Source organism: Lissotriton helveticus, chromosome 7 (genome assembly GCF_964261635.1).
Source record: "Lissotriton helveticus chromosome 7, aLisHel1.1, whole genome shotgun sequence".
In the NCBI taxonomy this organism is placed as follows: domain Eukaryota; kingdom Metazoa; phylum Chordata; class Amphibia; order Caudata; family Salamandridae; genus Lissotriton; species Lissotriton helveticus.
The window spans coordinates 1,062,755,420-1,062,768,497 of NC_136068.1; the positions used below are offsets into that span (position 1 = coordinate 1,062,755,420).

The 13,078-nt window shown below is 47.4% G+C and overlaps 1 protein-coding gene across 7 annotated transcripts in view; it reads right to left on the bottom strand.

Moving 5' to 3' along the window:
* Positions 1 to 13,078, bottom strand: part of USP36 (ubiquitin specific peptidase 36) — a 755,622-nt gene that overhangs the window by 569,127 nt on the left and 173,417 nt on the right. For all 7 annotated transcript variants that reach the window (XM_078653946.1, XM_078653951.1, XM_078653945.1 and 4 more), the window contains one exon: positions 8,991 to 9,073. In XM_078653946.1, coding sequence (XP_078510072.1) covers positions 8,991 to 9,073 — 83 coding nt within the window. The remainder of the gene's footprint in view (positions 1 to 8,990; positions 9,074 to 13,078) is intronic.

Consider the following 13,078-nt stretch of genomic DNA (forward strand, 5'->3'; position numbering starts at 1 on the left):
TGTGGAAATGTTCTGAAAGTATGTACAGATTTAACACCCTTAGATCAAAAAAGTTCTTAAGGAGCTGTCCTTCTTGGGGATTAGAAAGTACAGAGAACACTCCAGAACCTTGGTACTGTAATGGCACTGGTTCCATAGCCCCTTTTGTTAAAAGTGCTTGTACCTCTTATTAGAGGAGCTGCAGGAGCTCTGAATAAAGTTTGTGAGTGCGAGGTAGAATATTGGGAGGATTGCTGGTGAGCTCCAGGCAATAACCATGTCGGATGCTATGGATTGCCAATTGGGGAGAAATTGTTAAAGTCTTCCCCAGACAGGTGTTAAATAATTGGGGGTGGGGGAGAAGAGTGTAGGCAAGTCCCTGCTTATTGGAAGTAGGTGAATTACGTGTCAGCATGCTTTCCCTGCCTTTAAAATGGTTTCCTCTGTACCTTCCTCTATAGAAGCCTCTACCGGAAGAGGGTTACATGTTGGACTTATATGAAGAAGTGTTAGGGTCTGAGGATGTACTTTTAGACCCTGCCCTACAGAATGAGGAGTGAAAGAAGCCTCTGCTTGAAGCGGTCTGAAATGCTCCCATTGATTTTGCAACTTCAGTGTCTTTTTTCATCATTTCTAAAGCCTTATCAACCGGAGGTCTGAAAAAATGTTGCTTGTCAAAAGGAGTATTTAAAATAGACTGCAGGACTTCTGGTTTAAAACCTGAAATTCTAAGCCAGGCATGCAGACTAAGAGAATGCTGGTAGGAACTTCTCTCGCGGCAGAGTCAGCAGCATCAAAAGCACACCTAATAGAACAGTTAGAAATGAGTTTTCCTTATTGAACCAGCTCTTGCGCTTTTTTCTTGTGCTCCTCTGGGAGGTACTGAAGTAGGCCTTTCATCTTATTCCAATGTGCCCAGTCGTACCTAGCTTAGAGGCCCTGCAAGTTGGCAAAGCGCCACTGATTAGCGGCTAGAGCAGCTACCCTTTTTCCAGATGCATCAATAAGCTTATCAGGGGAGGTGCATCCCCAGAGCTATGCGAGTTCGCTTTTCTTGTGAGCATTGGAAACTACTAAGGAATCTGGAGGTAGCTCTCCTTCAATAAAAACAGGATCAGAGGGTGATGGTTTATATTTTTGATCAACCCTGGGTGTTAAAATACATGCATGAACAGGGTCCTTAAAAATCTCATCTACATGTCTCATCATGCCTTTTAAAATAGGGAGACTCTGACTAACTGTGTGTGTGTGGACCCTGGTGTTTCAAATAAAATACCGTCATCTATTGCCTCTTTATACAGTGTAACCCCATGATATACTGCTGCTCTGGAAATTAGCATTAGATAGGATACGTTATCGTCTGCAGGTGAAGGTTTTGCAGGGTATAGGTCTGGAACATTATCCATGGGTGGATCAATATTATAATTGTCCCATGGATCTATTGGCAAAGGAATATTATCATGATCGTGATCACCTCCATCTCCTAAATCAGGCTGTGTATTAGGAGACCAATGTGGAGTTAAGAGTAATGGATCGGAGTCTGGCAGTATTGCTAAAGGTGGAGGGGGTGTTGAGGATGGCAAAGTAGGATGGATAGGGCTTGCAGCAATGTCCTTTTTAAGAGGAATCTTGTATCCAGTGTCATCTGAACTGACTTTCCTCTTTGAAGGAGTTTTGGCTAAAATATGTCCAGTGTCTGGATTGATGTAAAGCTTTTTCTGCTTTGGATCTAGTCTATCCTTCATAATGTCGGTTCCTGGGAATCGGAAAGATCCTCTTTCGATGTTGGCGCAGATATTTTCGGTGCCGAACCGGACTTGTGCTTTTTGTTCTTGGAAGGGGTGGATTTCGGCTCCGAACCACATTTGTCTTTCGGAGCGGAATGTTTTGGATCCACAAACGATTTGTCTCAGCTCAATTCTGAGCCAGAAGGTTTGACCACTTGTTTCGGTGCCGGGCCCGAGAGTAGGGAGTCAGAAACAGTCTAGGTGACGATTAAGGCCCAAAGCCAGAGGTGTTGCCGAAGCCTTATGTTTGGTGAAAACTAGTGTATGGGGTACAGGGGTTTTCGAACTCACAACACCCTGTCCCACTGGAATGTCTGGACTCCAACCCAATCTCGAGGTCGGAATCGGATTCTGGGACAAAGAAGGGCTCCTCTTCTGCAGCTGCTGCTTTTTCCTGTTAGGATTCTTCTCCGAGATATCCGGAGTGTATTGAGGACCTTGGGCTGCATTACTCACTGTCGACCCAGACTATCTCGAAGAGTCTTTTTGGAACTGATCGACTGACAGACTTCTTCCTGGTGTTACGATGATAAGCACAAGTCGCAGACCTGGTGTAGTTTGGTGCGAGGGTACTTCGAGTGGCACCGAGGACAGAATTGAAACTGAGTCCATTCCATCAGCAGAGGGGTGGATTGACGCGGCTAGGCCCGAAGGCCATCCACGATGTTTTCGGACAAAGATGAGACTTTCCGATTGAATGGATACACAAAGAAAGGCAAACGCGTATGATAACAATTACGCAGAGGGTACAGTCGATTGCACACCGAAGGGAACCCGAACCAGAGTGCAGCAATATACGTCCGAACCCGATGGCGGAAAGAAAATAATCTAACAATGGAGTCGATGCCCATGCGCACTATCACCGAAAGGTGGAGTCACCTTACCTTCTGACTAGAAAGACTTTTTCGAAGAAAAACAACTTGTAAACATACGGATGCAACACTAAATGGCAAGAGTATGCAAAGCATGTGTATCTATAACAGTTTCAAAAAGCCTAAATTAAACCTCAAATGAATTCAAGTCTGTAGAAGGCAGCAGGCTCATACATAATCCTAAACGGAGATTGTATCCTAGTTCTTGGAAAGTCTCTGACAACCCTTAGTACAACACAGAAGGAGCCTCTGATATTTATTAATATTCTGGTATCAAGTAATCGAATTTTGACACTGGGTGATAAATCGACTGTTCAGAAAGTATAGGACCTAAAATACGAGACTGATGCAGTACTGAGCTCCTTAGCAGTGCAGTTTATTTTTGCCAACTCTACACAGAGGAGGTCTGCTTACAAATAAGAAAAAAAAAAGTAGGCCCAAGGGTAAAACATTATACAGATCGCTACTCTCGCTCCAGAAAGGAAACAGCAGCAACCTCCGCATCTATAGGGGTGCTTTGGAATACAATTCATCTACCTATTTGGCTATGCCATTCTGGACAGCCAGAAGTTGGGTAATGGGATGTTTTGGTTGGTGGAGTTATTCATGATATTAGTTTATGGTAGTCCCACTGATACTGGACCACAATGAGTATTCATGTTTCTTGAACACCTGTGCTACAGCATAAACATAAACAAGCATTTGCAATGCAATAGGTCACTCATTTGCGAGAGTTTAAGCTATTGGCATTGTAAATGACAATGCCTTTTATTGATCTGTATTGCTAATTAACACATAAATAAAAGGCATTGCCATTTACAATGCCAATAACTCAAACTCTTGTAAATGTGGGACCTATTTCATTTCAAAGAAGAAGCCACCAATGTTTCGGACTGCTTGGAAATAGATAGCGCACATGGCGCACTGAATGTTGCAGGAAAGCATGTTGTGCCTGCAGTAGGAGAAGCTCATTAAAGAAAATAGTGCTTACAGACTAAATAAGACATGCAGTCTAACCGAAGCAAAATGGACAGTCCTCATGGGAGGTTACAAATTAATACGAGACAGTACTAAGAAGGGACTAACGCCTATTAATGAATCAAAAGCCATCATTTAGGAAGGACAACGACTCAAGCCAATGACAGATATGGGTGGAGAGTGGGTGGGGCATCAGGTCCACACTCCAATACATCATGCCTCGCAGAGCAGCGCATGCGCTGCCCAGGCTCGACCTAAAAAGTGCCAGTACGTGCATACCGGCCTGTTTAAAGCACTGGATATAATGCAAAACACTCATTTGTGCTGTTGTTTATAGTGAGACCTCGACCTGAAAATATTGGAGCGCTTTACACGAGCACAAGTTACATTCCACATGAGCAAATTCATTTAATTAAAAAAACTCCCTTTCAGGCCAATCACAGCATTGAAAGTCAGAGCTATATTTCATAAGATTAATTTGCCTCACAGCTTCAAAAAATAATTGCACTTTTATGGGCTGTTGTAAGCAGTCCAGGCTAGTACTGCCTCTGCAGGGATTTTCAAGTAGCCACAGAAAGCAATAAAGAAAACTGTCTGAAAAGCCAAGCTCAGAAGTTAGACTTGTTAGCATTTTTCACATGCCATTGCTGTGTTTGTGGTGCAGTGCCCAATGTAAAATAGGCACACTAGAGGGCCCACCAGAATGGATGTCTGGTGCAGTGGCCAGCAGAATGGATGCCTGGTGCCGTGCCCAGCAGAAGGTATGTCGGGTGCCGTGCCCAGCAGAAGGTATGTCGGGTGCCGTGCCCAGCAGAAGGTATGTCTAGCACTGTTCCCAGCAGAAGGTATGTCGGGTGCCGTGCCCAGCGGAAGGTATGTCGGGTGCCGGGCCCAGCAGAAGGTATGTCGGGTGCCGTGCCCAGCAGAAGGTATGTCGGGTGCCGTGCCCAGCAGAAGGTATGTCGGGTGCCGTGCCCAGCAGAAGGTATGTCGGGTGCCGTGCCCAGCAGAAGGTGCGTCGGGGGCCGTGCCCAGCAGAAGGTGCGTCGGGGGCCGTGTCCAGCAGAAGGTGCGTCGGGGGCCGTGTCCAGCAGAAGGTACGTCGGGTGCCGTGTCCAGCAGAAGGTACGTCGGGTGCCGTGTCCAGCAGAAGGTACGTCGGGTGCCGTGTCCAGCAGAAGGTACGTCGGGTGCCGTGTCCAGCAGAAGGTACGTCGGGTGCCGTGTCCAGCAGAAGGTACGTCGGGTGCCGTGTCAAGCAGAAGGTACGTCGGGTGCCGTGTCAAGCAGAAGGTACGTCGGGTGCCGTGTCAAGCAGAAGGTACGTCGGGTGCCGTGTCAAGCAGAAGGTACGTCGGGTGCCGTGTCCAGCAGAAGGTACGTCGGGTGCCGTGTCCAGCAGAAGGTACGTCGGGTGCCGTGTCCAGCAGAAGGTACGTCGGGTGCCGTGTCCAGCAGAAGGTACGTCGGGTGCCGTGTCCAGCAGAAGGTACGTCGGGTGCCGTGTCCAGCAGAAGGTACGTCGGGTGCCGTGTCCAGCAGAAGGTACGTCGGGTGCCGTGTCCAGCAGAAGGTACGTCGGGTGCCGTGTCCAGCAGAAGGTACGTCGGGTGCCGTGTCCAGCAGAAGGTACGTCGGGTGCCGTGTCCAGCAGAAGGTACGTCGGGTGCCGTGTCCAGCAGAAGGTACGTCGGGTGCCGTGTCCAGCAGAAGGTACGTCTGGTGCCGTGCCCCGCAGAAGGTACGTCTGGTGCCGTGTCCCGCAGAAGGTACGTCTGGTGCCGTGCCCCGCAGAAGGTACGTCTGGTGCCGTGCCCCGCAGAAGGTACGTCTGGTGCCGTGCCCCGCAGAAGGTACGTCTGGTGCCGTGCCCCGCAGAAGGTACGTCTGGTGCCGTGCCCCGCAGAAGGTACGTCTGGTGCCGTGCCCCGCAGAAGGTACGTCTGGTGCCGTGCCCCGCAGAAGGTACGTCTGGTGCCGTGCCCCGCAGAATGGATGTCTGGCACTGTTCCCAGCAGAATGGATGTCTAACGCAGTGCCCAGCAGAATGGATGTCTGGCGCAGTGCCCAGCAGAATGGATGTCTGGCGCAGTGCGCAGCAGAATGTAGGCATGCTGCAGTGCCCAGCAACGTAGATGTCAAGGTCAGTGCCCAGCAAAATGGATGTCATGGGCAGTGCCCAGCAGAATGGATCTCTAGCACAGTGCTTAGCAGAATGTATGTGTGGTGTTCAGCCCAGTATAATGTAGGCATGCTGCAGCACCCAGAAGAATGGATGTCTGGGGCAGTGCCCAACAAAATGTACGTGAGGTGCAGTTCCCAGTATAATGTAGGCATGCTGCAGTGCCAAGTAGAATGCTTGTGTGGTGCAATGCCCAGCAGAAACGTGTGTCCGTACAGTCAGAGCAAGGAGGGGGGGTTGAAAGCACACGGAGGGCAGATGTTCAATAGTCCTTACTCAGAACCACCTTTTCACCTCCCCCTTACTTACAAAAGTGGTTCTAGATGGGCCACCCCACACTAGCCTATTTCCTTCTTCGGTTTCTACTCATGGACAACGTTGGAATGTGATTCAACCGATCAAAGTGGAAACCAAACATTTAAGAAAATAGCTTAAACAGCAGTACAGTAATTATTCGAAAGTTAGTAACATGTGAGCTCCGAAAAAGCTGAAGTGTATTTCATTTAAAAAACAATTTGTTGATTTTCGTTCAAGAATTCGCATTTTATTCGTGCCAATGCTCACTTCCCGTTGCATGATTCAAGCACCCCCGTAGCATGGAGGAGGCGATGATTAAAGAAAATAGTGCTCACCGACTTACAGAGCAGATCGTGTAATGCCACAAGTAAAAGGTCCAGTCGTTCTGGGAGGTTACAAAGGCAGACAAGGCGGTAGCAAGGAGGATCTACAAAGACTATTCAAAAATGAAATTCAACAATTTTGCAAGTTTAGTTTAGTTTAGGGCATTTGTAAAGCGCCTGGTGACGCCACTGGCGTGTCCCCGCGCTATGGTAAGTGAGTAGTTACTGTCCCCCCCTCCCTCTAAGGCTACCTGCTAAAAAGGTGAGTTTTAAGCTTTTTCCTGAATAGGATTTCGGATGGTTCAAGACGCAATTCTGGTGGTAGGACATTCCAACATCTGGGGGCTAGATGTCTGAAAGATCTCCCTCCCATGCGTGCCTTCCTTACTCTGGGAACCCTTAGTAACCCAGTCTGAGAGGAACGTAGATTGCGAGTGGGCTCATAGTGAGTCACCAGACTCTGAAGTGGTACAGGAGCTTTGCCACTCAGAATGCGATGGCATGTTGAGAGGGCCTTAAACTCAACCCTCTTCTCCATGGGAAGCCAATGGAGAGCCTGAAGGGCGGGATTGGAGGGTGACCTCCTGGGGAGCCTGAGCACCAGCCGCGCTGCGGCATTTTGAAGCACTTGGAGGCGACCCATGACCTTGCCCGAGGCCCCCAGATACAACAGATTCCCATAATCAAGACGCGAGGTGACCAAGGCATGCACCAGGGTCCTTCGAGCAGAAGTGGGAAGCAGGTCTAAAACTTTCCTTAAAGCTCTTAGGACACCGAAACACATCCCCGTCACCCGGCTGACCTGGGGACCAAAGGCAAGATCTTTATCCAGCCACACGCCAAGGTTCTTGGCCTCTAGGCAGGGAGTGGGGACCTCCCCTAGGCAGGGTGGCCACCACGCCGACGACCACGCAGAGGGCCCGCCCCCTACCACTAGCACCTCGGTCTTACTACCGTTCAGCTTTAAACAGTTTGCGGACATCCAGGCTGCAAGGTCTTGCATGCAGTTCCTGAAGATGTCCGCTGCAAGACCGGGGGCACGCGACAGGGAGACGACCAACTGCGTGTCGTCGGCGTAGGACACCAGGCGGAGGCCGTGCCCCTCCACGATGGCCGCCAGGGGGGAGACATAGATATTGAATAGGGTTGGGCTCAGGGACGAACCCTGAGGCACGCCCTGGCCCAACTCAATCTCCCTCGAATAGCATTCGCCCAGCCTGACCTGGAAGCACCTGTCAGACAGGAAGGACTTGATCCAGCCAAGCGCAGCACCAGTAACACCACCTTCATCAGACACTGTAGCAAGGTGGCATGTGCTAGTGTCGAATGCTGCGCTTAGATCGAGCAAGATCAAAGCCATGGTTTGGCCCTCATCCACGCCCTGCCGAAGTGCTTCAACCGCCACAAGAAGTGCCGATTCCGTCGAATGACGGGGACGGAAGCCAAATTGCGAGTCGTGGAGTAGCGAGGCCTCCTCCACAAACTGCATGAGTTGCACATTGGCTATTTTTTCCGCTACTTTGGCCATGTAGGGCAGGAGGGAGATGGGGCGGAGGTTGTCGAATTTCTCGAAATTCGCATTGGCTTTTTTTTGCAGGGGGAGTACAATTGCCTGTTTCCAAGCTTTGGGGACACTCTGGGACTGGAAGGAGGAATCAAGTAGATGGCGGACATAGGGCTCAAGTACCTGCAGACTGCCCTTGAGTCGACTGGGAGTCGTCGAATCTCTTGGGGAGCCGGATTTTATTGACCCACAGATACGGATTAGGTCGTCAGTAGGCGGGGTGGTAAAGGAGATGAGCTGTCGTTCTCCTTTATTTTTTGCACCCTCCCCACGAGTGAGACAGGACAGTAAGAGGAGCCAATTGGGAAGAGGGGTGGGAAGTGGGCGGTGCTTCTATGCCGTACCTCAATACAGCATGGCTCGTAGTGCAGCGCATGCGCTGCCCAGGCTCGACGTAAAAAATATCAGTATCCATGGGGGAAAAACATCAGCACTCCAATGTATGATGCTAACAGAAACTGGTTTAATATGCCATCAATTAAAGGCAATGGAACAGCTGTAGCCTGTCAAAAGGCAGTAGTTTAGGAGCAAGAGTATTTCTTTATAAAAGAACGGATGCATCATCCTTGAATGAAAAGTTCTGCAGATGACAGTGTGATTGCCCGGTTCTTTAACCTTCAAATCTTAAGCCCTTCTGGTTGTGGGCAATTCTGTGATTAAGACAGACGCCGTCGGTTTGTCCTAGCAAATTCATCACCTTGCAGGTGTAATGAGACTAGCCTAGAAAACCGCAACTGCTAGCCAATAGATGTGGCCATCAAACAATTCTCGTTTTAATTTTAAATAAAGTAATTGTGGCCTAATATTTACTTTTTTAAAAAAATCGTCTATTGAGAGTGGTAATCTAAAGAATAAGGCGAAAGTTGCCCAAGATATTGAGACTAAACAAAAGGTGCATCAGTCTGGGCCTTAACTGGTTAGCATTTCAATTGCAGATTCAAACACCCACCCACCACTTCATTTGTGATACTGCCTTGAAAACCCACTTTATGATTTTTACTCACGTACTTTGCACACATGTACGCGTTCTCTCCGCTCAGTGCATCTGGCCTCACAAACAGCTCGAGGGCTCGTACAATGTTTGCAGCCTGCTGCAAGAGATAAACAGTCAGATAAGTTAAAGTAGTTGGCCATAAAAAATATAAAATGTACAATAATTGTTCCTTCTTTCACATATAATACAGAGGTTACAATTATATAACTATCAAATGGAAGGGAACTTATAATTTTAATTCTCTGTCATGGATAGTTTTATCATTTATAAATAGATTTTCTTTCTGCTTCTAGTCAAAAGTGAAGCACAAAAAAGCACTCAATCCCTGGAAGTTAGGCAGTCTATTTCTCTAGGACGATCCTTGGAGGGGTCCAGAAATGTACCTAATGTTAATGAGGCAGATGATGGGTTGCTTATGAAGTAAAAATTTAACCTGGAGAGGGGAATGTTAAGTCGCTTGTGAGCTACTTCTGTACAGTTGGAATTTGAACACTAGTCTGCGTTGCACTCATGGAAAGCATGCCATTCACGCCTCTTGTGCAGAGAAGAAAAAAATCGGAGGGCCACCTCCTGTTTTCTCGACATGGGACTGCTGACAGCAAAGGGCCTTATCACTCAGAGCTTGCGGCCTGGATGAAATCCCTCATTATATGGGCCCAGGCGGAAAGTGTAGTGCTACATAGAGAAGACCGCTCAGTGCTGTGCAAATTTCCCATTGCCACCAATTGGGAAACTATCCTTACTGACCTCCAGACCGCCACAGAAGCTCGGAACTCTACTTCCCCAAATAGCGACAATGGGCCATTTGCCTTTCACTTCTTACACTGTTCCAGGATTCAAACTAATCATGGTAACTAATATGATCAAGTGCTCTCCTGACTAACCATTCCAGGGCGCGGGTTGGGGCCTCTTTTTGTTAATTGCTGTATAACCTAAAACTGGAACCGTTTACCCACCTCGCCAATGCACGTTGTAGGCCCCATGGATGGGCTAACATGTACATAGTGCATTTTTCTACCCATGTGGTTGTGCACACTGACTGACACCTACATGCTGATGTACGGTTAAAATTCTCAGTACAGCCTTGCTTTGTACCGCGCCACCTGTAAAGAGTCTAGGCACACAGCTTCCTGGGAGCCTCACGGTCTACATCACTGAAGCATATTCTGTTTGAACAAATTGTTCTCAACTTGAAAAAACAATACACAGATTCACACATTTATTTATTTTTTAAATCAAACACTGGAACTGTCGTGCCTGTGATCCTGGAACACTTCATTTACTATATACTTAATGGTAAACCAGTAGAATTTTAACTGCAGCAGATATTTAAGCAATGTTCACAAAGTTCAGCTGCTTTCCACGCAACTCTAAAACAAACTGTAAATGACACACACATAAAAAAACAAGCATTTGCAATGTAATAGGTCTCGCATTATTAAAGATTGAGCTATTGGCACTAATAAATAATGCAACACCAATAGCTCAAACTTTAATAATGCGAGAGTTATTGCATTGCAAATGCTTGTTTTTAAAAAAAAAACTTCCACTTGCCAGCTGTACAATTCTGGCGTGTATGCAAACGCCCCACAAACCGAAACAAGACTGCAACACTATGAACCTACTGACTCCTACTGTTTGTTGACAAATAGAAAAGAGGAAGCAGCGCAGAGAGCAGAGCACGGCAGAAAGCAGGTCAGGAGCCAAACAAGCTCTAGCTCAAGGAAGAGAATGTGACTAACTGGCATTTTAAAGATTAATTCTTGGCAGAGGTCTGAGTACAGCTAAGAGCTGTGTTGACGGAGTATGGACTGGGAGGAGAAGTTTGTGCTTCTTAGTAAACACTGCACTGTCTGCACCGAGGCAGCTTATACCTGCTACTGGAGGCTCATAAACTGGCTGGGGAAGCCAGGGCCCACAAGGCAAATGGAGTAGCGGAAAAGGATTGGATTAGATTAGCCACATGGTACAGTTATATTCATCCGGCTGAGCAATAGCAGCAGTTTCTGCTCTATCAGTTACAACTTTAGATCTTGGGATGCAACACAGGACGGTATTCTCAGCAGACAAAGTAACTGCCACAATCTAGAAAATGTGGAAAGATGGGGCCCCAGGGCCAAATGGGATTCCAGCCTCCGTGTATAAAACCGTGCAAGATTTTTGGCAGCCCATACTAACGTCACTTTTCAATCACGCTTTTGCTACTGCATTAATCCCTAATTCCTGGAGGGGTTACATCCTGTTTCCCGATCCAAAAAAGGGAATTTGCTTTAACACAGCCAATTACAGGCTTATAGCTCTACTTGACTTGGAAGCAAAGACGTATGCTCGTATTCTTCTCAAAGAACTGGAAACATGGGCAGATGAAAAGGGTATTTTACTGCTTTATCAATCCGGGTTCAGGGCCAAGAGCTCAACAATGGACAACATCTTAGCTCTGGCTCACCTATCAACAAAAGAGGCAAGGGGAAAGAACCCACCCTTGTTCTACGGCTTCATTGGCTACAGCACTGCCTTTGACACAGTGGACCAGGCCAAGATATGGAGAAAGCTAGCTGCCTGTGGGATCTGGCTTCTGCTTCTCAGGTCAATTACATCACAGTATCAGGGAACATGGGTTCGGTTCAAAACAGGCTCAACCACTGTCACCACCCGTGTCCCTAACAATAATGGGCTTAAACAGGGCTGCGTGCTGGATCCCCCTCCTTTTCAACATTTATACCACAGATATGGGAGGAGCTCTGGAAGGATCCGGACTATTAACACAAAGGCTGGGAAGGCACCTTCCCATCCTCCAGTACGCTGAGGATACTGTCATCATGGCTCATACCAGAGAGCCCTCAAAGCACTTCATTATTACAACCAAGTTGGGGAGAGGATGTGGGCGACTTGGAATATTCATTCCAAGTCAGTTAGGCAACAGTCATAATTGATGAGAAGAAATTCTCAAATGTAGTATTTCGGTTTTCTTTCACACATTGTCCTTTATTGACAAAAGATGATACACCAAGTTGATAAAATCTAATAGCTAGAGTCCAATAGCAGACGCGTTTCATCCCATTCGGGACTTCTTCAAGGCTCAATACTAGTTTCCAAGTGTATGTCCACTTTCGACATTCACCGTCTTTAGTTGTGTCTTGAAACGCACATTTTGTATACTGTGCAATTATTTTTCTCGTGGCGTGATAACCATACAAGTCAAACACGGAGTCTGCTTCGTTTTCTCGAAAACTAAGGTTGTCATATGATATTTGGGAAATTCCCGCACAAAAAACAACTTCAATGGCAGATAGGAGACCTCCAAGTTACGACAACTTCAGCCTACAACTACATTGGAGTATGGGTTTCTGAAAGCGCCAAACCAGCCCTCCAGTTAAAGCACATTGGAACAAAGGCCACCGCTGTTATCCTCTTACTGAAGCACTTGAGTAACCGATTACAAAGCCTAACTGCAGAGCCTATGTTGACTGTTTTAAGAGCAAAACTTAACCCGGCCCTCAACTACAGACATTTGGTGTTCCCCAGCGCCTTGAACACATTTCTAATAAATTTCCAGATTAAGGCATAGAAGAGAACTCTAATCGCCCCTCGACAAGCAAGAAGAACAAGGTTCGGGTGCCCTGACCTCGTGGGCTGGGAGGGGGGGGGGGGGGTCGAATAAAGTTCTACCTCAGGGTCTTGTAGAACCAGAGTCCTCGCTCAAATATCGTTTGAAAACCATCTTTAATGCAGCAGGACCTCCCTGTCAGCTACAGCTAGCAACAGCAACCAGCACTCTGAAAATTAGGTCATATACCATGCATCTCCAAGAAATCTCTTACTCTGCTTGAACAGGCAGGTGCAATTAACGTCCTTTGAATGGGACATTGGAAGTCTCCGACCTAGTACCCTGACCGAGGTGCTCAATGCATCCTATACCTCTGGGAAGGCACAGTCATATTTTAAACTAGCACTCTCAACCCAGGTCCGTACAAAAACTCTTTTTATGAGGCAAACTGCACTGCCAATTCCAGGCTTCAATCCTGGTTGGGTTTGACAGGATGAGGTAACCTTGTGTAGGTTATGTAAGTATCAACAAGAATCCTGGCTTCATCCGTTGTGT